The following is a 23816-nucleotide window of genomic DNA, read 5'->3' on the forward strand; positions in this document are numbered from 1 at the left end:
TTTAAAAAAAAAAAATCTCAGAAAGCATTCTTTGTTAAATATCTACTACCACAAATACAAAGTGTAAAAGCAAGTGTGCAAAAGGATACTGAACTACATTGACCTGTTCTGTTAGCAAGAAATGTATGTATTAGCTACTTAATATATTATGAATCTCCTGGCAAAAAAGGAAGCAGACAATTATTTAATATACCTTCTGTAGGAGACAGCTGCAAAAGCAGATTTGACCTGCTGCCCTCACTGATTTTTAAAAATTTTTAATCCACAGTGGGACATTACACACATTTGTTTCTGTTATGAAACATAGGCACCTTCAAAGAAATTACACAGTAATTAGAAAACAGCAGTGGTACATGTAACAGAGATTCTTAAAGAGACAATTTGGAGTCATGTGCCCTTACAACAAAAATTGAAATATTGGCAAATGCTGCTTTATGTGTGCCGTGTATCCAAACATAGCACTGTATAAATGAACAAAACACCACTTAAATTTGTTTTAACCATGTCACTTTCTGTTCACAATATATACAGAGAATGAAGAAAAAAAATCCTTTCCTGATAAATGTTTCTACTTTAACACCAGGTGTTTTCTTTTAGACATATATTCCTCATATGTGTGCTTGTATCAGAGAGGAAGCTGTGTTAGTCTGTATCTTCAAGAATAAAAGAAGTCTTGTGGCACCTTATAGTCTTAACAGATATTTTGGAGCATAAGCTTTTGTGGGCAAAGACCCACTTCGTTAGATGCATGAGGGTCTTTGCCTACAAAAGCTTATGCTCCAAAATATATATTAGACTATAAGGTGCCAGAGGACTTCTTTTGTTCTTGAAGATACAGACTAACACAGCTACCTCTCTGACACAAGCAAAATTTGAATATGCGTTGAGATGATGCTCTATGGTAGAAAGTTAAAGAAATGAAAGCCAGAGCTAAAGCTAATTAGTCACCTGAATAAACTTTAAAGGGAAAAAATTAATCTTAAACTAATACAATTGGATTTACTATGAATAACTATCTTAGTAACTTTTACTAATGCCCAGGATGGAATAAACTAAGTGGAGTAGCTCTTATAGGAGCATGGTTCTATTATACAGACAATGATGAAATATTTCCACTGTACAAGTGACCTTTTTCACACATCCTTCTATACTATTAAATAATAGAAACTGTTAGTTTTATGAGAAGTGTTACCTTTAAAAAGGAGTAAGGCTTTAAATAAACCCACCCAGCCCATAACACACAAACTACAAAAAATTCAGGTTAGTGCTAAATCTAAATTGAGCACACAAAATGTGGCACAGATGCAGAATAATTAGAGGCACAAAATACAAGCTGAGTTAACATATACGTATACTGGCTAGCTTGTTTTGAAAGTTTGTCCCTTGGCTCAATGTACTAACTCAGATTAAAGAAAAATATTGACCTATCCTAAAATAATGTCTGTCAGATTCTGCCTAATTAAAAAAAAATGTTGCCAAGATTTTCAGTAAAGCAAGACCCCCTTCTTGATGTAGTCCCTACTACTAAAATGTTTAATGTTCTGGTTCTGAAGCTTTACTTAAAGAGCAGGTATCCTATCTGGAAAAGCTTGTGCATATATATGTACATTAATTTCTTAAAGAAATATGCATCTACATCTATACTTGTGAGATTAGCTGTATCCTTTTTCTTCAGAGAAATAGTAGTCCCAGTTCACATCTGCCTCAGGTTTTTTGGAAACCTGTGCAATATGCTCAGCTGGATTAGCTATTTTTATTTCTGGAGTTATTGCAATCCTTTTAAGAATGCTAGTGCAAAATGGTCAAATGAAACCACATGCTGAGGTTATGTACTCCACAGAGAACACACAAGAAAAAAATCATTTACTGAGAACACTGACAAACTTTTGAAGCTCTCAGACATAGGAAATGTTTCTAAACATGCGCAGCTCTGAAAACACATTGATTAGTTTTCAGGGTCACCAAAAGGTTAAGTGCCATCTAAGTTCAGTTACAAAAATAAATTAAAAAAATGTGGTTTTGTATATGTCAAACACTGCACAATTTAAATGGCTGTTTTACTCTCAAGAAAAAGTCTCAAAAGGAGAACAGCTGTCAAGTCAAAATTAAGTTGCATGGAAAGATCTGTTAAGGAAAGTCTGCTGCTGGTATACTGTCTGACTGGACAATAACTACAGTTTATATTTCACCTTTACAAGCATCAAATACTGACTAATATAGTAAATTCACATTTTGTTAAGAAGAAGAAAAGAGTTGGGACAGAAATTCTGCATACTTCAGAAACAATACATCAGTTTGATGGCTAGGCCTCATCTACCTCATAAGATTAAACAGAGTCAAATGGCACAACTGCATGCAATGAATGAAATACATTTCTGTGCTGATAATGTTTACTGTTTCTCTGCAATGTACATATCACTACAATGCGCTTTGATTCTCTGGAAATGGTCTCGATTTCCTTAGAGTCAGAAAAACAGTTCTGATGGTCAAAGTGGCTTATTTCTAATACATGGGCTAGGTCTACACTTGCCCCCTTCTTCGAAGGTGGCAATGGTAATCAGGGTGATGGGAGATTACTAATGAAGTGCTGCAATGCATGTGTACCAAAATTCTGAGGAGTAAAGGCACTTCAAAGTGCTATGCCTACACAGTGTAACCAACCAAGCTTGGGTTCCCCAGAAACGAGGCTGCACCCAGAAGGCGAATGCTATATTGGGTTTATTGAAAGCGCATGACACCCACAACGGGAGCCCCGGAGACACCACAGTCACCAGTGGGGGGAAGACCCGACGCACTGGAGCTTCACTCTGGGAGAGGCTCTGTAACAGGCCTCCTAATGCTAGCTGATAATGCTCAACTCATTAACATAAGATTGCCTAAAATTGCCTGTGCATTCCTATCACTATCTCTTGTGGCCTACCGCCAGCCTAGCCTTGAAGTTGTGGCAAGCGTGCCTTGTTTTGCAGTAGTTCCCATGGCAGTTATTTTGCAGCTTTTCACCTTGCACAGACTGGTCTGTTTAGATTCTCCTGAGGATTCACAGAGGGGTCGGACTGCACTCTCGACCATTAGTGTCTTCTCACACCCTACACAGGGCCTGCCAGCACTTCGAAGTTGCTTGGGGGGAGAATTTGCCTAATGAAGTGCTGCCTATGCATCACAGCACTTCATTGGTAATCTCCCATTACCCTGATTACCATGCCCCCTTTGAAGAAGGGGGCAAATGTAGACATAGCCATACTTACAGTTGTTTTCATCTCATCTAAGAAATGAAATATGGTTTGTCTTTTGGTGTAGCGAAAAGCAAAGCAAAGACAGCAACATGGGTTATATCCATAATAGAAGTATTTTGAATCAACTTTAGACAAAAATAATTTCCTGTGCAGCTGCTGAGCAAAATAGGTTTTGCATGTTAGGTATTGGAGAGGCATGAGTTTGTGGAAAAGTCATCAAGTGACGGGAATATTAATTATTCTGCAATTACTCTTTCCAAGAAGAGCTAGGGCATAATAGCATATAATAAACTGTAGTTCATTTGTGCCCACCCCCACCCGCCACCCCATTCAGCAGTCTTTTGGCATGAAAACAGCTTTGCACTAATTTACTGTCACTTTTTCTTAAGGTATCTGACAAGTGTAACACTGCTAGCAGATTTAAAAAAAGAATGAGGAAATAGATTCACAGACTCAAAGTATGGGTTGAACCTCTCTAATCTATAACTCTCTTGTCCAGCAAACTCTGTAATCTGGCATGATTTTAGTTAGCTGGACAGTCACTTATAATGGGTGTGCCAAAAATTTCCCACGGTCCCATAAAGTTTATTTGCAGCCACCAGTGCTAGCTCTCTGTGTTCTGTGCTGTTATTTAGCTGTAATTTACCCCTAAATGTTTAAGAGTCCAGTAAGCAGTGGAAGTGTTGGTAACATGCTAGAAAATATTGACTCCCATCATCCAGGACCATTCAGGTCCCAAGAGTACGGGGTGAGAGAGGTTCAACCTGTAGGGGACTGGAAAGGACCTGAAGAGGTCATAGTTCTCTCAAGGCAAGACTAACTAGAATACTCGGGCCAAATGTTTGTCTAACCTGTTCTTAAAACTTCTAACAACAGATTGCACAGTCTCTCTAGGTAATTTATTCCAGTGCTTAACTACCGTAACAGTTAGGATGTTTTGTCCTAATGTCATAACTGGGAAATTAATTCAATAGTGCATCTGCAACTACATGTGCTGTTAAGGCCCTTCATCTCCCAGACTACATGTAGGAAATGAAATATTAGGAAATGCTGCAAGACAATTTCAGAAAAATCCCAGAAACAGGCAGTCCAATAATTGCTTCTAGGCACTTTCAGGCTTCTTTTAAAATCAATCTTCCCTTGAGATGCTGAGTAATCATTAGTAGTTCACGTACATTTGAAATAATCTCCTTCATATAAGGAGGGAAATTCTAAGACTTCACAGAAGGGAAGTGGTGGCTCAAAACGGACTCAGTTCAATCCAATTCCTTGGAACTTGGCTGTATCAGTACACACAAAGTAAGTCCGTAGTTCTCCCTTTCCTTTGACGTTAATGAGTCCCCTACATTCACATGAATATCCCAGTTTCTGTAATATTTTGCTTGTCTCTTCTGTAACCTGAATAAAACAGAAAGAGAAATTCTTGCAAAACTCCATGGTAATTTACTTTGAGTTGTCATCAATAAAAAATGCTAAAAGTTTTCTAGAGACGTCTGAATGTCTATCTTTGTACCTGAATTTTTCCAAGTTCACCAGTGCTCTCCATTCGGCTAGCAACATTAACAGTGTTGCCCCAGATATCATACTGGGGTTTACGTGCACCAATAACACCGGCTATAACAGGCCCATGGTTTATCCCTACAGAAATAAAAGTACACACCCTTAGATTTTGTATAATTTTGCATGTCAGTATCTCCTTCCATCAGAGCCTGGCTTTAGCGATTTATAACCAGCAATGAATATAGCCTCACTGCACCCTTTGGTGATAAGGAAGCACAGAGATAAAGTGACAGGAAGGCTGTGGTGACCAGCTTTCCTATCTCACTGCCATGTGCTTTCAGCAACGGTCCATTATTCTAGCACTATGTAGAACATTAACAGTCTAACAACAAGGGAATTGCCATGTAACAAGCCAACAGCAACACACCATCTATCTCTCAGCACCTGTTTTTCCAACCAGAAAACACACCATGCTCTCCCTCTCCTTTCCATTTGCAGCTGCAGCATTATTTCACTTTACCCCACATCTAGAGCAACCAGAACCATCTCTGAATACTGGAGTAATATTGGGGGATGAGACTGTACAGCTACATTCTAAGGTTAGATGTGGAAACTCCCTGCTTGGCACATTTAAAAGCTAGACTAGACAATGTCTCTCAGTATTAATATGGTTATCGCCATCATGTCAGTTTTCAGTGTCAAGAATAATTCAGCACTGACCAGTCGCTTGACCATCTAATAATCCTTTTCCAAATTTTTGTAGAGCTTGTAGTATTCGCATCCTGTACAAAACGGAACCTACCCACACGTAGGCGGAAATTGTTAAAGGAATGTCTGTTGATGCCATCCAGTTTACTCATCAAGGCAATTCCATACTCCACCATGATCCCAATTTGAGCATGCTGTCTCTCTTCGTCCTGTGTCATTTGTAACGGATATTAATGCCATATATAAGTTCACGTCAAGCTCTCAGTGTAACAACTGGCAATCGTCCCTCAAAAGATGATGATGGGTGCACCACAGCAATTTAGTTATTCTGAGTCATGCTACTGCATCACGAGTGGTCCCTGTAAAGCTGTTTTCTGATGAAGTCCAGCACTATCAATTAATTGCATATCAATTGATAAACACTGGAGGCCAAATCCATGTGAAGCCTCAGTTGAAATGATGTGACGATCACAGCTCATTTCAGATGAACATGTACAATAATTAAAATGAATATTAAATTGGCTTGGCTGGCAAAAGGAGAGGATGATCTGCTTAGTATTCGTAAACCTTGCTCTTTATAGCTTTTTCTAGACTGAGTGCAGAGATTAAGTGCCCTGTACATATGGCACATGTATTCTAAAGCTGCATACCAAAGCCTCAGACCAAAACCACCTCTGAGGCTGTGTCTACACTAGCCCCAAACTTCGAAATGGCCATTTCGAAGTTTACTAATGAAGCGCTGAAATACATATTCAGCGCCTCATTAGCATGCGGTCGGCCGCGGAACTTCAAAATAGACGCGGCTTGCCGCCGCGTGGCTCGTTCAGACGGGGCTCCTTTTCAAAAGGACCCTGGCTACTTCGAAGTCCCCTTATTCCCATCTGCTCATAGGAATAAAGGGACTTCGAAGTAGGCGGGGTCCTTTCGAAAAGGAGCCCCGTCTGAACAAGCCGCACGGCGGTGAGCTGCGTCAATTTTGAAGTGCCACGGCCGCCCGCATACTAATGAGGCGCTGAATATGTATTTCAGCACTTTATTAGTAAACTTTGAAATGGCCATTTGCATGGCCATTTCAAAGTTTGGGGCTAGTGTAGACACGACCCTGGTGACAGACCTGCATCAAAAGTCAGGTTTAAAACACCTCTCAGTTACAGGATGTTAGAAATTTGCATTTGGTTTCTTCCACCTGAGTTTATTATTATACCTGTTCTTTGCCTATAACAATTTGATTAATCAATTTGAAATCAAATCCTGAATCCACATCATATTAATTCTTAGTATCAACAGACTTTCCAGGTTTCTACAAATCTAGCTATACTCTTGGGTGATCAGGAACATTCAGCTCCTGAAGTCAATGATTCTTGAGAATTTAAAGAAAAATTATGCTGGTTTTGGCATTCATGTCTGCTCTTGAGAAACAGTGCTATGGAGAAATGAAAGTTAGTCAAAATTGCATTTTCTCTGTACTCTGGATCATAGAACAGTGTAGCAACAGTTGTAAACAGCAAATTGATTTTAAAGGAAATAAGATGGCACCAGCTTCAGTGGTCTAGTGTTAAAAGGTGTGATGAATTCACTGCTTTGTGTAGAGCTGTAATTCTGTCAGATATCACATCTTGGTGCCCACAGTATTTGTCCAGAACCCAAATATTGGATTTATAGTCTTAATTTAGAAACATTTCAGAAGCGTATTTTTTATTAAATGTGATACAAAATACAGCCTCAGCATATTTTTCTATCCTCCTCTTCCATGTCTGAGACTATGACCGCTAGTAAGTTTCATCTTACCTTCCATTCCACTACAGTCTGTCACTACACATACACAGATATGGACAATTAGAATTCTAAATGTGTTTACAAAAGGGTAACATACCTGGTTGTTCTCTTGGCCTGGTGCAACACTGAGGCCTGCTGCTGCCATGTAAGTGCTTCCAATGGTTTTAATTTTTTCAACACCACTAAATTTAGGCTTTAACAATAGCTGTTTGGAAGAAAGAAAATGAGTTATAATTTGAGACCTTAATTCCTTATACTCACTGTATTCTCACCAGTGAACTTCTATTACCTACCTCAGATTTATCTCCAGAAACACTATGTCACTTTATCCCAGAAAACTTACATGTTAAATAACAAAGGGTGGAAGATGACTTTTGCTGCTGTTTTCTTCTACCTAGTCCGCCTTTTTTGGACATACATTATAGAAATGTAGTAAATCCTGCCACCTAGTAATAAAACCTGTGACAGATCGATATTTGCGTCACGTGAAAAAACATTGTCTTATTTATACTGTACTCTTATAGGATTAGATGATCTAGCAACATGAGTACCTTAGATGCAAATTGCTAGAATTTCTCTTTCCAAGACTAAGGCTGAATTGGGACTCTGGATTACTAAGTATTCCATGTTGAAGCATTGCTCTCGAAAGATATTTTATAATGTAATCATGTAAATCCAAGATAGGCTGGACTGAAACTTTAAATACCTCATCAAAATCAGCAATGATTTCATTCAGCAGCCGCAAGCACTCCAGTCCTTCTTTATTGACATCACATTCAGTATAAAACACCTTAAAATCAGGTACTGATGCAAACATGACACAGACACAGTCATAAGACTGATGGTACCAATCCTGTTGGAAAACAATAGTAATTTCACAATTACTCTGTAATCTCACAGTGGATAACCAAAATTACATTAATCTTTTATTATGGTTAAAAACAACTATGCCTGGAAATAAGCCAAGCAAAGCCACTGGAACTCAGCAAATTTAACAGGATATTTTTCTATTTGTATTTAATTGGGATTTCAAGTGCTGATAATAAAATTGAATCAGCCACCCCTGAATGTGTTCTGCAGAGCAGCTGCTCTCTCTGATCAAGTAGCCCCCACCCTCCCAGCTCAGTCAATCCAGGGACTCTCTGTGGAGCAATGCTTGCTCTGCTAAAATGTTGACAGAGTGAGGTGCAATGTCTAAGAAGAGTCGCCCTCAATATCCTTCTATTATTTGCCATCAGGGTGCTTGCTAAGCGGATGCTGCCTGCCCCTCAGCTAGCTCCTCACAGGAATTCAGTGAATCAGCTCTGTTAAATGTGGTCTTCGATCCCACCATCACTTCTGAACCAACAATCTGTCCCAAAGCCAATGATAAACTCTGACATAGATTTCTATCCCCCAGTGCTAACAGCAAGCATGCCTTTAAACTGAAGTCCTCTTAATGCCATGAGGGTAGCAGCTCTGGGCATGGAAAGGCCATGAGGTTCTTTTATCACAGGCCAAGAATTGGGAGGAACAGAGGAAGCAAGCAAGAGTGTGGGCAAGGAGGTGGCATTCTCACAGGAGTCTGATTTGCCATCCTTCCTCTTAGTAAGTTAAATATACCTCATTTAATTTGTCACCAATAAAATGAGCAGCAACATGTGCCGGAAGGACATTTTCTAGCAACAGCCTGTTTACATTCTCCATGGTTTCAAACTGTTCGTGTTCTTTTTTAAATTTATTCTTCCACAGGCAATCTAATCGACAGTAATACTCAATCTGCAAACAAGAATTCATACAGTAAGGTAAACCCAGATAGCTCTGAGATAAGAGTTTACAGGTTTCAAATCAAGTGAAAAGAGAAGCAGCGAGAACCAAGTTTTATGGGGGGCACTTACGACACAATTGGCTGCTGAAATTATGTCTGCAAAATTGCACAACCACCTGCTTTTCAAAACAAAAGCCACATGCACAGATGCCAACAGGCATTTGGGCATGCAACACAGCTGGCATCAAATATACACTAGTCTAATTTGCACATGTAAAGCACATTTGTATTTTTATGTAACCATTATGATTCAATTTAATACTTACACTTTAATTAGTTTAATAATTATATTTAATTTGAATAGTGTACTGCCCCAAACCACCATGTCAGAAGGGTGGAAGATGATTTACAAATACAGTTGGAAGTGGCTAGACTATGTAGCTTTTAGGTGCCCAATTCTGAGAGTGCAACATCAAAAGCTACTTTCAAAAGTTTGTGTCCTCAGAGTTAGAATTCAAAATACTCTTGAAAGATATAATAATCATTCCCTCCTTGCCAAGCAGTATCAAAATGATTTTTCAGTGTCTGGGATCAACAGAGATAGAAAATAGGTATCTTTTATTTCACAATTATCACTGACTGAAAAGGACTGTGGGCTTTTTGTGGGGTTTTTTTATCCATACCTGTCTGGAAAATAGGATCAGAGTTACATAAAACAAAACCAGGTATAAGTCAGTCATTAGCACTGGATCTTTCAAGAACAGCCTAGAATACAGAAAAGCAATACACAGTTGTCATTTTGACTATTATGGAATCTCTGGATGCTTAAAACCAGAACCCCCTTGCATTCCAAAGTACTCTTAAACAGAAGTAACACAATCCCCCAATTTCAACATAAGCAGAGAGACTATGGGTCCCTGTTCATAGCTATTACCTGCATCTTAATGGAACTTTCTAATCATACTGAGCTAACCCATTTGAAAAGCACACTCCTTTTGCCAGTAAAACAGAACCACAGAGGCTGAAAGAAAGAAAGAGTTTCCTTGCTTGTGATGGGCAAAGAGACTATGAGCTTATCTACAGAAACTAGACCTGAAATTAATAAATCTGCTGTAGTTCACACCTTTTGGCATTTCAGTGTACATCATTGGATACACTTTTTTTTTAATAAGAATATTACACTCTCACTTCCAATCCACTCACAGACACCTACTGAAATAACTGAAAGTGTGAATTACAACCAATTCAGTTATTTTCATTCCTGTTTCACTATTAGACCAGCCTGAAGTCTCAGCACACTCAAACTGTCTTTTGGCTTGACCCCACAAACTACCACACTATGAAAGAACTGTCTGATTGTACCCAGAGGATTTGCAAATGGTCGCATCAAGCTTCTCACATGGTCCTTGTGTATTACCTTGATGGATTCTTTTCCCTTACTTCTGACTGGAGGAGTTAAAAAAAAGTCTGTTTTAAAAATGTGTGAAATGAATAGCTACATACAGTAAGCTCACTTAAGAACCAAATAAAGCAGAACTATTAACTGGATGAGCAGGACAATCTCTTCCATAGTTATAGGCTGAGGCCAGCCTCCCCATTATAGACTCACCTTGCAACACTCCCCTCACTAATATCCCCAAAATGTTGCCGGTCTCTGTTACATTTCTCATCCCACATCTCAACCCATGCATCGTACAATTTTCCTGAGAAGTCTAGAAAAAGATTTTTTTCCTAAGATTTTGGTGTGTTAAGCACTGTCCTAATGGGAGTTCTGGCTCACAGTGTCACAGTATTTCAAAATTCCAATGAAAAGTGAGAGTCTACCAACCCTTTTCACAGATAATCATTGTCCATTACTGGAGACTTCATATCATACCTTGTGGTATTGGTGCTATTGGTGTAGACTGCACTCAAGTTCTGATGGTTATTAAAGATGATGATGTATACAGTAACAGCAATGGACAGAAGGAGAACTTTCAGTTCAAAGCTCATCCGAAGGAATACAGAGCAAGCAATAAACCCTAGTATGCAGCAATAACCATAATACTGTAATAGAAGAAGATAATGTGATGTTGACTAATTCACACTCTTAAGACAAAGTATATCTTGCTGCCTGTAAGGCTAGAAATTTCATGTCTATCCTAATTTAGATCAAGTGAAGAATTAAAGCAGTTCTCAGATAATAATCCCTCCCCCCACTTTTAACAATTTACCCTTTGATTTATTCAACATAAAACATCCTTATATAAACAAAAGTTCAGTGGTATGACTGAAAATGAAGAGCTTTCAACAAGCTGCTTTCTTTACTATAATTTATTTGTTTTGAAATGGATTTCTATTATTGTTTTGAAGATAGTTTAGAGAGAAGATAATCTGGTGATTTAAGCACAAGAGTGGGAACCAAGCACTTCAGGATACAACTACACTATAAAAAACATCACACAGCAATGAGTCTCAGAGCCTGTGTCCATTAACTCTGAATTTTGCTTTTGGAGCTAAAAGTAGCAGTGTAGACACTGCCATTTGGGCAGGAGCTTGGGCACCAAAACTGAGCAGCACACGTTCCAGGAAGAGCAGGTACATTGCCACAACTATTTTTAGTCCCATAGGAGGAGCCTCATACACCTGAGTAAACTGACCCAGATTCTGGGACTCTGCAGTGGGGATTTTTCGTGATGCACATGTACCATCTCAGTTCTAATCTGACTTTTGACAGTGAATCCCTTTGCAATTTGTTGCAATTTCCCCACATATATAATAATGATTCTACCACCACCTGTAGGACCAACAGCCACTGCAAGCCCCAGGACAAGGTGGGGGGCAGATCCACAATCTGGAAGGGGAGGAGAATTGGGTTGAAGAGACAGGGCCAAGGGCAGTCAGCCCTCCATGCTGCCCAGACTACAGCACTGCCCCCTCCCAGCCCTCAGAGTGGCACCAGCAGCAATTAGAAGGGCTTTGGGCTGGGCCACCACCACTGCTGCTCTGGGCCCATTTGAAACTCTGGGCTCCAGTGCAACTTTGCAGTCCACCCCCTTTGGTGGGCCTGACTGCTACTGCTATTTATTATTGGTGCATGGCTCATTTAACATTGTAAAGGATTTTGATCACCTGATCCAAAACCCAAGTCAAAAGAAAAACTCCCATTCACTTCAGAGGGTTTTGGGTCAGAATTTTGGCAAATCCTAAGTTTTGTTTCACTTTCCAAATATTTCCCAGTTTTAAAATCATGTTGTTTGTCTTGAGTATAAAAGAAAAAATATATGCAAGTCACTGAACAAATTATTAAGCTTTTTGTGCCATAGCAGTGATAACAGTACAGATGCAACAAAGATAGAGGGGCAAATCAAGTGAGTTATCACAATTTGCACCAGCTGAGGATCTGCTCAATAGCATGTGATATGCTGTACTGGACCCAACTTAAAGGCCTTGGGCACAATTTTCGTAGATTCAAAAGCCTTGCGCTTGTGATCGTCTAATCTGACCTTCTGTATAACACAGGCCACAGAGCTAACTCAAAATAAATCCTAAAGCTGATCTTTTCAATCAACATCCAGTCTCGATTTAAAAATAGTCAGTGATAGATAGCCCATGACAGTGCTTGGTAAATTGTTACAATAGATAATTACCCTAACTGACAAACATTTACATCTCATTTCCTATCCCGATTTGATGGGTAGTAGGTTCAAAACTAATAAAAGGAAATTTTTCTTCACACAGCGCACAGTCAACCTGTGGAACTCCTTGCCCGAGGAGGCTGTGAAGGCCAGGACTCTATTAGGGTTTAAAAAAGAGCTTGATAAATTTTTGCAGGTCAGGTCCATAAATGGCTATTAGCCAGGGATAAAGTATGGTGCCCTAGCCTTCATAACAAGGGCAGGAGATGGATGGCAGGAGATAAATCACTTGTCTTCTGTTCTCCTTCTCTGGGGCACCTGGCATTGGCCACCGTCGGCAGATGGGATGCTGGGCTTGATGGACCTTTGGTCTGACCCAGTATGGCCATTCTTATGTTCTTATGTTCTTATGTCCAGTTTCAATGTTAGCCACTGGACTGTGTTGGAGCCCTCTCCTAGACTTAAGACCATTAACGAATTATTTGTTCCATAGGTAGGTACTTTGAGACTGTATTTAAGCCACCTTTCTTTTTGTCACACTAAATCCATGAGGACAATCTTTGAGAACACATTATTCCAGCAGCAGTTGCACCAGTGCCAAATATAAAGGTAAAATAATCTGTCTATTCCTACTTGCGATTCTCCTGATGGTGCATCCAAGGATCATATTTCCAAAGGTACTGAGCACTCAAAGTTCCCATCAGCCCTTTAGGGATGAAATTCATGACAGGTATGTGTACACCGCAGCTAAGAAGGTACTTCTCCATGTGGGAAGAGACACATATGCTAGCTTTGCATAAGCCTGCATGCTAAAAGTAGCAACGTAGGTGGGGGTAACGTGCAGTAGCTTACACTAACTGCCCAGTACATAGGGGTCCTGGCGGGTTTGTACTCAGGCAGCTCCTTCCCAGCTGCAGTGCAGACATGTCATATAAGCAAGGGGTGAGTTGCAATCCATGCACCATATATTTCACCCCATACTATACCATATCTCAAATACACTTGACAGTACAATACATAAGCATAAACCAATATTTTAGTCACCATCCACCATTTCTATTCTTACTATTTTTCTCAAAGTTCAGCTTGGCTTTTTTAAAATATGCAATTTCCAGAAACAGAAGCTATACAAACATTTTCTGCAGATCCTACCTAGTGCAGAAAAATTATACTCTAACAGAGACAGGATGGTTGGAACTGGAAAGGTGACACTGTGCACTCAATAATTAAAAAAGCTATAGTTTCAAAGAGCAAAGGGAAGATACCAAACACTGGCCAGCTGTCAATATTAAACCCAGCTTTTGAGATACAAGTGTGCATTTTAATCTTGGAAGAAAACTGGTGTTCTACTCACAGGTAGGATGACATCCTTAGTGTAGGATCCACTAGAGTCCACAGTGGTGGTACTTTCAGTAGGCTGATGCGCAAACAAGAAAGAATGGAAAAGCAGATTAACAGCAGAATGGGATATGCCCCATACACAAGACGACCATCTTCAGAGCAGTAAGGGCTTGTACAAAAAGGTCACATCAAAACTTGCAGCATATATGTCAAAAACAGGCCCAACTCAGAGCTGGGTAACCAGATGAGAAAACTTTTTCATGACCATTCTAGAGACTCCTCAGTAGAATTTCACTTCTGAACATTAAGTCCAAAAGGTGAATGCAGTGCTCACTGAAATCAATGGACAGACTCCCACTGGACACGAAAGAGAACTGAGTCAGTCTGCCAATTATTCTTCAGTTTAAAACAATCTCCCAGCTTTGAAGTACATTCTATCTGTTTGGGCTATAAAGTGAAAAATCTACAAAATGGAACAAAAGACTAAATTGCCTAACAAACCAAACAGTATACACTGTACTATAGAGTAGAACACCTCAATTTCAAAAGGTGGTGAATGCCCATAATTAACAACTTCCATAGAAGTCAAGATTGCTCAACACTTCTGGAAGTTCCAGAATGATGAGCTACAAAACCATCTCTTGCAGACCCCACGTACAGCAGAGAATTACATTTCTTGTGAAAGAACGCTACTGGAAATGCTCAATGACAAGAGTTCATCTTTGTGTTGTCAATCAAAGAAGACATCTGTTTTCATAAAAAGAAGAGAAGACACAGAGAACTGGCCAGTTGTCAGCATTACACGTGGCATGTAAGGTTTTCATGTAAGAAATGGAAGTGGTGCTCTACTCACCACAAAGGTAAAAACCTTATCACTTGATCCAGCGGCATTTATGGATCTACTTTTCTCAGCAGGCTAATTCATTGCCAAGAAAGAATAAAAAAGCTGATTACCAGGTGGGGGTGTGAGAATGGAGAAGACAATCATTTGTCGCATAAATAATAGTACCAGCTCTCCTGGAGCCCTGGTCTTGTTATTCTTTCGGCCCTACAGTAACATATATGTTAAATATCAACAGAAATGCCCTGCAAACGTGCAGCATGTTATCATAGTGATCTTCTATATAAATTTCTGATTCAACAAATTGCATGGCTGTCTTTCCTCAGTTTTCTGCTCTGCCCAAGATACCACATTGTCTTCCTGTACTTCAGCTTATCATTAAAAGCAAGCTGTTGAACATCAGAAAATAGGACCAAGAACATGGTACTTGAGATAGGGAAAGAGTGAAGTGGGGCGATTAGGTCTGTAAAGATTACAAGATTACAAAAATGCACAGAACAAAGATAAATGCACTTACCAAATTAAAAATGGCTATAATCAGCAAGGCACCTATAGTGATAACTGCCAATGGGACTCTCACTAGAGGCATTGTTTCTACCTTATCCGGAATAGCACTAAGGTGGTGCATCCATTGTTTAGAGCAGCATCCCTATAAACAAAACATGTTAGTCTTAAAAAGATGCATTCCACATAAGCTTTAGTGTGCTAAGAGTTATAATTCTACATACAAGAAAAGAAACATGTTGTCCATTGTATTTAAATTTTTGTTTGTGCAACTTTAAAACAATCACTGGGTTGCAACAAGAAAACACCTCTGTTGTGCTCTGAGGGGCAGAGCAAGAGACTGAGAGCCAAGACATTTGGGTTGTATTCCCAGCCCCAAAACTGACTCACTCACAAATCACAACTGTGCCTCAGTTTCCATAAATAAACTGGCAATAAATGCTTTATTTTTCTAACAAAGGTGCTGTCTGAGACTCAGTTAATTTGTTTTCAAAACAGCCTGATGTCATGTAATGAAGCACGTTAAGAGAAATCATTAAAATGTTTACACTACAATTTGCTACTTTTTCTTTTACATTTACAACTAAAAGCTTAAATGAGAGACTGAATAAAATAAAGCAATTATACAACAACAAAACCAACCCTGCACTTTCTATTATGGGAAAGAACTTTATGCCAATGGAACTAACACTTAATATTTTGAGATACTGAATACAAAAGGTCCTTTTGCAGCACCTGTTTGCCAAAACCAAGCCTATGCAATGTTAGTTATGGATTCTTCCTTTTTCCTTCCCACTTATGGCTCAACATATAATACAACACCTGCAATTCAAGAAGAGCCTGCTGTTTAATAGTATAACAAAATAACCACTCACATATCATGGTGCAAAGTCACAGAGAAGTAGCTGTATTAGTCTGTAACTTTAAAAATAACCAGCAGTCCTGTGGCACCTTAGAGACTAACAAATGTATTGGGTCATGAGTATTTTATCAGTCCCCAAAAGGTGTATCTACATTACAATAAGACATTCATGACTGGCCTGTGCCAGCTAACTGGTGCTTGCAGGGCTTAAGTTAATGGGCTACTTAATTGTCATGTAGAGGGTCAGGCTCGGGCAGCACCCTAAACTCTGGGTCCTGCCCACCTCACAGTATTCCAAATCTTGTACTCCACACCAAATCCAAATGTCTGTAATGTAATTAAATAGCCCTGTAGCCTGAGACCTACAAACCTGAGTCAGCTGGCATTGGCTACCCCGGTTTTTAATTGCAATGTAAACATACCTTAAATGGCTTAGCCTTATCCCCCTGGCTACCTAGGAGTGCAATCTCCTACACCTTTTGTCATGGTAGCTGAAATCTGCAATCTGAGGACAGGGAGGTGGCTGATGGCAAGAAATTATCAATAATGCTTTGGAATTCACTTCCCCTCTTGGGTCCACCAAAGCTAAATTAAGGACATAGCATGAACACGCATCCCACACATTTCCTGGAGAGGGCTGATTTGAGTGTGGGCAATGGGGAGGCTAGACTGGAGGATGTTGTCTCTTTTTGTGCATCATGGACTGCACTCTGCTTTTGTGCAACCAGTTTTAATTTTATTAAACACATTGCTTGCGCACTTTGGTAATGTACCTTACATCACACCACCACCAATTCAAATACAAGTCATTTGACTTTCCAGATTTCTAGGTTTGCACAGGACCATTTTAAGAACATTACCTTTCATCCAGCTATGTCATTGACACCATTTTAACATACATGGATTTGCAATTTTCATATTAAGTCCTAAAATTAATATGCATTCAAAACTTCCTTTCACTTTAATGCTGGTTTCAACAGAAACCTAAAGGATCCATAACCAGGATTACTGTCACTTAGCATAAAACCCTCAGAAAATAAGACTGCGAGAACACAGAGGACTTCTTAAAAATCCAGTTAAAAATGTGTTTACAATTGCATAATAGCATGTAAAAATTATGAAAATGTGAATACTGTACATTTAGTCCCTAAAAGAGAAGTTACTCACCGTAGTAACGGTGGTTCTTCGAGATGTGTCCCCGTGGGTGCTCCACAATAGGTGTCGGGCTTGCCCGGCGCCGCAGATCGGATCTTCCAAGCAGTTTCTGCCGGACCGCACATGCGCCGGTGCGCGCCGCTCCCTTGCGCGCTCCCGGCCATGTGCGCGATCCGGTCCCCGCCAGTTCTTCGACCAACCGCCTCGGGTGCTCCTGCAAAACACTAACAGAGATCCGAAGCGGGGAGGATGGGTGGGTAGTGGAGCACCCACGGGGACACATCTCGAAGAACCACCGTTACTACGGTGAGTAACTTCTCCTTCTTCTTTGAGTGTCCCCGTGGGTGCTCCACAATAGGTGACTACCCAGCAGTAACCCAAGATAGGAGGTGGGTAATCGGATTATGTGCAGCTTGTCCCCGAGAAGACCGCTGCAGAGAGACGGGTATCCTCTTGGAATACCCTGTGAAGGGCGTAATGTTTGGCGAAGGTGTCGTAGGATGACCAGGTCGCCGCTCTGCAAATGTCTTTTAACGCAACGCCCTTGAAAAAGGTTGTTGATGCCGCCACCGCCCTAGTGGAATGAGCCCTGGGAGTGGCCGATAAAGGAGTCTTTTTGAGCTCGTAGCACATTTTTATGCAGGATACAATGTGCTGTGAGATTCTCTGCGAGGAGAGACCTCCTCCTTTCGATTTGGGAGCGAGGGAGACTAGGAGTCTATCCGTTTTCTAGAAGGACTTGGTCCTGTCTACGTAGAAGGCTAGCGCCCTCCTCACGTCCCGGAGGTGTAGGCGCGCCTCTTCGTTGGAGTTATGAGGCTTTGGATAAAACGAGGGTAGAACAATAGGTTCGTTAATGTGAAACTCGGAAGAAACTTTGGGAACAAAGGCTGGATGCAGCCGTACGGTTACCGCCTCCTTGGAAAAAACAGTGTAGGGTGGCGTTGCCATGACTGCCGCGAGCTTGCTCACCCTACGAGCTGACGTAATTGCAAGAAGAAAGGTCGTCTTTACAGTAAGGAGGCGGAGGGGAACCGTGGCCAAGGGCTCAAACGGTGGTCCCATTAGCGTGGTAAGCACCAGGTCCAAGTTCCACGAAGGTGGAATCGGTTTCCGAGGGGGGTATAGGTTTACCAACCCTTTGAGGAACCTGGTAACCATAGGGTGGGCGAACACCGTGTGCCCTTCCTCCTCATGTCTGAACGCCAAGATGGCGGCAAGGTGGACCTTCAACGAGGATAGCGAGAGTCCTCCTCTCTTGAGGTCCAGTAAATACTCTAGTATTGTAGGTATAGGCACCGAAAGGGGGGCCAGCTGTTTGGTAGAACACCAAGCCGTGAAGCGACTCCATTTTTGCTTGTAGGTCTTCCTGGTGGAAGTCCTCCTGCTACTTTCTAGGACTTGCTGTACTTCCACTGTGCATGTGCTCTCTAGGGAGCTGAGCCATGGATTAACCACGCTTGCAGTCGCAGGTCTTGGGGGTGCGGGTGCACTATGGACCCCTGGGCTTGCGTGAGCAGATCCGGCGCCACCGGAAGAGGCATCGGTGGACGGTCCAACATGCGCAGGAGTAGGGGGAACCATTGTTGTCGATCCCACGTTGGGACTATCAGGATCATCCGGGCCCTTTCCCTCCTGGCTTTCTGCAAGACTTTGTGGATCAGCACTGTGGGAGGAAACGCATAAAGCAGGGGGCCCCTCCACGGGATCGCGAACGCGTCCCCCAGGGACCCCCATCCCAGTCCTGCCCTGGAGCAGAATCGTGGGCACTTCTTGTTGTGCTGAGTGGCAAACAGGTCTATTTGGGGAAAACCCCATGCGTGGAAAATCGGCCGTAGCAGATCGGGACGGATCTGCCACTCGTGTGTGAGTGCGAAACGCCTGCTCAGCTGGTCTGCCTTCACATTGTGCGCACCCGGCAAGTATGAGGCTTTCAAGATTATATTGTTGGCGATGCACCAGTTCCATAAGCGGATTGCTTCCGCGCATAAAGCACGGGATCGAGCTCCTCCTTGCCTGTTTATATAAAACATGGTGGAGGTATTGTCTGTACTGATCCCGACGACTTTGCCTTGTATGTGGTCTCGAAAGTGTCTGCAGGCGTTGAACACTGCTCTGAGCTCCAGTATATTTATGTGTAGTGACTGTTCCGTGGGTGACCACAGTCCTTGAGTCACCTCTTCGCCCATGTGCGCTCCCCACCCTATGAGGGAGGCATCTGTAGTGAGAAAAACCGATATTTGCGGCTGGTGGAAGGGTACCCCTGTTAGCAGGTTCCTGGGGTTTACCCACCATTGTAGGGATTTGCGCACCCCGGCTGTGGGCGACACCACCCTGTGAACGGTGTGTACTGCCGGTTTGTATACACTCGCCAGCCAGTGCTGCACGCTGCGCATGTGTAACCTGGCGTTCTGTACTACGAACGTCGCTGCTGCCATGTGGCCCAGCAGCTGCAAGCACGTCAAGACCGGCACCGTAGGGCTGAAGGTGATGACCTGCACGAGGGAACCGATGGCCCGAAAGCGAGCCTCTGGTAGATATACTCTCGCTGTAACCGAGTTTATGCGAGCCCCTATGAACTCTATGTCCTGTGTGGGGTCTATTTTCGATTTTGCCAGATTGATAACCAGGCCGAGTGAAGAGAACGTGTTTGCTGTGACGCGTATCATGCGCAGAACCTCCCCCTTCGAGGCCCCTTTGAGCAGGCAGTCGTCCAGATACGGGAAAATAAATACCCCCTGTCTGTGCAGGTAGGCTGACACCACTGCCAAGGTCTTGGTGAAGACTCTGGGGGCCGAGGAGAGGCCAAACGGTAGGACCTTGTATTGGAAGTGTTCGTTGCCTACCATGAACCGGAGGAATCGCCGGTGAGCCGGATGGATAGTTATGTGGAAGTACGCGTCTTGTAAACCGAGGGCTGCGAACCAGTCTCCATCGTCCAGTGCTGTAAGGATGGAGGAGATTGTGGTCATCCGAAAATGTTGCTTGCGCAGGTACCTGTTGAGGCCGCGAAGGTCTAAGATGGGCCTCCAGCCTCCTGTCTTTTTCTCCGTGAGGAAGTACCTGGAGTAGAACCCTTTCCCTTGCAGTTGCTCCGGCACTCTTTCCACTGCCCCTATGAGCATGAGATGGTCCACCTCCTGCCTGAACCTCGCTACATGGGAGGCCTCCTGGAGGTGGGGCTTGGGTGGAGGTCGTGATGGTGGGAGCTACTGGAAGGGGATGGCGTACCCCGTGGCTATGATCTCCAGCACCCATTTGTCTGTGGTGATCCTTTGCCACTGGTCGTAGAATGGTCGGAGGCGATGGTGGAATAGTCGCTTCGGATGACCTTGTGCGATGGTAGTGATGGCGCAGCCCTGGATCTGTATGTCAAACTTGTGGCCTTTGGCCCCGCCCCGAGGACGCACGGCTCTGTTGTGAACGTCGCCTGGGAGTTCTGTACTGCTGGTGCTGTTGAAGTCGCCCTTGCTCGTAACCCCTGTGGTACTGGGGGTGCTGTTGCTGGTACTAGTACCGTCTTTGTTGAGGTTAGTACCTTTTCTTTGTGTATGGAGGGGCGTTGCTGTGGAACGTGCTGCTGTGTCCGCAACGTCCAGGGTGATCTGAACTCCCGTCCTCGAGGCCGCGTAGCCTTCTTGCACTATGGCCTTGAGCACCGGCTTTTTGTCCTCTGGAAGCGAGTCCATGAGGGAGGTTAACCTGGAATAGTTGTCGAAATTATGGTTCGCTAAGTGTGCTGCGTAATTTGCCATTCGCAACGTTAAAGTGGAGGAGGAGTAGACCTTTCTGCCGAACAGCTCTAGCTTCTTGGCATCTTTGTCTGTCCCCCTGTCCTGAATTGAGATGTCTTTGATCTTTGTTGCGACGACTCCACCACCAAGGAATTTGGCTGTGGGTGGCTGAACAGGAACTCCATGCCCTTCGCCGGCACGAAGTATTTCTTGTCCGCTCTCTTTTGGACAGGCGGAATAGTCGCAGGGGTCTGCCATATCATAGTGGCGGACTCTAAGATCGCTTCATCAAGCGGTATTGCTACTCTGGAGGAGGCCGGAGGTCTCAAATTTTTGAGGAGTTTATGGTGTTTCTCTTGCACCTCTGCTGTCTGGATGCCTTGCGTGAAGGCCACCCTCTTAAACAGCTCTTGAAACTGTTTGAGATCGTCCGGAGGATGGACGTCCCCCGGGGCCGTAGCCTCGTCCGGGGAGGAGAGCGAGGAACCGCTGGGGTACGTCTCTCTGGACCCTTCCGGTTCCTGCTGGTGATGGTACACCCTCTCGCTAGAGGTTTGCGAGGGAAAATCTCGGGGTTCCATAACCAGTCCCCCCTGAGATGCTTGAGTCTCTGTCCCCGGTCGCAATTGCCCTCGGGGGTACGAGATCGTCTGTGGGGATCTTTCCCTAGTAGATTGCCGATGGTGTCTATGCCCCGCGTGGTAGGGGCGACCATGGCAGTATAGGCACTGTTCTTGGGAAGGTGACCTAGACCACTCCCTTGGTGCATACCCTCTGCGTCTGGGGGAGGGAGATCGTCGAGACACTGGAGAGAGCGATTTTGCATAATAGTCCAGCGGTTCAAACCCCAGGAAGGGTGAAGGTGGTCCCAGCCAGGGTGAGGCTGGTTGCAAAAATGGAGAAGGGGGCTCCGGGTAGGCTAGGGGGGACCCCTGCCTTCTGGTTGGAGTCTGCAACATAAGCGGAGGGCTGTGAGAAAGCAACTCCACAGCCCTGTCCTGAGAGGGGCTGCAATGCCTCCTCTTGTGTGCAGCCTTCCCCCTCCCTGGAGGAGGTAACTCCGCCCCCTGACGCACAGGGGATCCCGGCCCCGTCCGCACCGTGCTCGGCACGCTCAAAGGCTGTGCCGCACGTGCGGTGTCCTTCGGTGCCTGCAGGCTGCGTGCCTGCACGCTCTGCACTGCCGGTTCCCCGGGGGTCGGTGCCGCTGCCTGCGGTGCCGCCGGCACCGGCGCTTGTTTAGCCGCCGCCCTGCCTGCGGTGCGGGGCAGCTGGCTGATTATCGGAGGCTGAGCCGCTTCCACGTGGCTCTCCGTGCCGCCGCCGATCAGCTGTTGCTGCGGCTGGGGGCTGCTCGCTCCTCCCGTCCCGCTCGCTGTTGCTGCCGGCAGGGATCGGGCTGGGGAGGCTTTCCTCCATTTCTGCGCTGATGGGGTGAGGGAGGCAGCTTTCCTTTTATGGGCCCCGGAGGGTCCCTCCTGCTGCAGCCGCTCCGGCACGTCTGGCTGGAGGGCCTTATCAAAAAGCAGCATTTTAAGCCGCATCTCCCTGTCTCTCCTTGCTCTGGCTGTTAATTTAGCACAGAAGGAGCATTTCTGTGCAACATGAGACTCCCCAAGGCACCTTATGCATAGACTGTGCCCATCGGACGCTGGCATCGCCTCTCGGCAGGACTCACATTTTTTAAATCCTGAAGAGGACATTGTTGGTGAGTCTTTCAGTTGTTAAACGGGTACTTAGCACCTTCTCTGTGCTGTTTTCCCCTTCCGATGGCCTGCCGCAGCAGGAGGGCTGATGGCCCTATGCTCCTGGCCTCCGGCGCTTGTTACTGGGACTGGATTGAAGCTGTCCCGCTTGTAGTTTGTTTGTTGCTTTTGGGTTTTTTTGGTTTTTTTTTTGCAAAAATAACAACCGGCTAACTTGCAGTAGCCTAAGTACTTGAAAAACTTTAAAGAAAAACAGTTAAAGTCATTGAATACGCTACTTGGCCTTAGCCTAGTTCGGATTCCGTCTGCAGCCGACGGCGGTTAAGAGGAACTGGCGGGGACCGGATCGCGCACATGGCCGGGAGCGCGCAAGGGAGCGGCGCGCGCCGGCGCATGCGCGGTCCAGCAGAAACTGCTTGGAAGATCCGATCTGCGGCGCCGGGCAAGCCTGACACCTATTGTGGAGCACCCACGGGGACACTCGAAGAAGAATCTGTATTTCAGGCACCTAATATCCTGACTATGGGAAGGGCTGAGCATCTGCAACTCCTATCAAGACTCAGAACCTCTAAAAATCAGGTCATTTATATTCAGATGCCAAACTTCAACCATCCACTTTTGAAAAAGCTGGCCTATGTTTTTACTTACCAGGCATTTATCAGCAAAATTCACACACAAAATAAGCACAATTATGATTGCTACAATTCCAAATGAAAGTCCAAGTTTTGCAGTTCTAAAAGAGAGAGAGAGGAGAACAAAGTTAAACAGCAGTATTATGCAAATTGTCATAGTCAAATTTTAAATTACCAAGCTACACTAAATAATGCAGTTTGCCATAATTAGAACAAATATCATAGTTGTTCTTTTTGCACTAGATTCAGGTCAGCAACCCCCCAACACACATGCCACTCTTTTCATCAGCACGCAAGGTGGGACCTCAGCCCGGCCCCTTCACCCCCCGTGCAGCAAGGAGCTTGCCTGTGGATTAACAAAAGACCAGCTAATGCTACCAGCCACCACCTTAATGATAAAGCTCTGCATCTTAATTTATTTACTAATGAAGCTGTTGTAAGTAGGACTATTAGTGACTTT

The 23816-nt window shown here is 43.6% G+C and overlaps 1 protein-coding gene across 1 annotated transcript in view; it reads right to left on the reverse strand.

The window, feature by feature from the left end:
- Window positions 1-828: 828 nt before the first annotated feature.
- The window catches only part of ADCY7 (adenylate cyclase 7), a 71962-nt gene continuing 48974 nt past the window's right edge, over window positions 829-23816 (reverse strand). The window contains exons 15-25 of the mRNA XM_075008900.1: window positions 23373-23457; window positions 15281-15412; window positions 13936-13998; window positions 10841-11010; window positions 9648-9729; window positions 8820-8975; window positions 7924-8070; window positions 7315-7422; window positions 5536-5650; window positions 4747-4871; window positions 829-4631 (exon numbers count right to left, since the gene is read on the reverse strand). Coding sequence (XP_074865001.1) covers window positions 4485-4631; window positions 4747-4871; window positions 5536-5650; window positions 7315-7422; window positions 7924-8070; window positions 8820-8975; window positions 9648-9729; window positions 10841-11010; window positions 13936-13998; window positions 15281-15412; window positions 23373-23457 — 1330 coding nt within the window. The 3' untranslated portion in view covers window positions 829-4484. The remainder of the gene's footprint in view (window positions 4632-4746; window positions 4872-5535; window positions 5651-7314; window positions 7423-7923; window positions 8071-8819; window positions 8976-9647; window positions 9730-10840; window positions 11011-13935; window positions 13999-15280; window positions 15413-23372; window positions 23458-23816) is intronic.

Source organism: Carettochelys insculpta, chromosome 14 (genome assembly GCF_033958435.1).
Source record: "Carettochelys insculpta isolate YL-2023 chromosome 14, ASM3395843v1, whole genome shotgun sequence".
In the NCBI taxonomy this organism is placed as follows: domain Eukaryota; kingdom Metazoa; phylum Chordata; order Testudines; family Carettochelyidae; genus Carettochelys; species Carettochelys insculpta.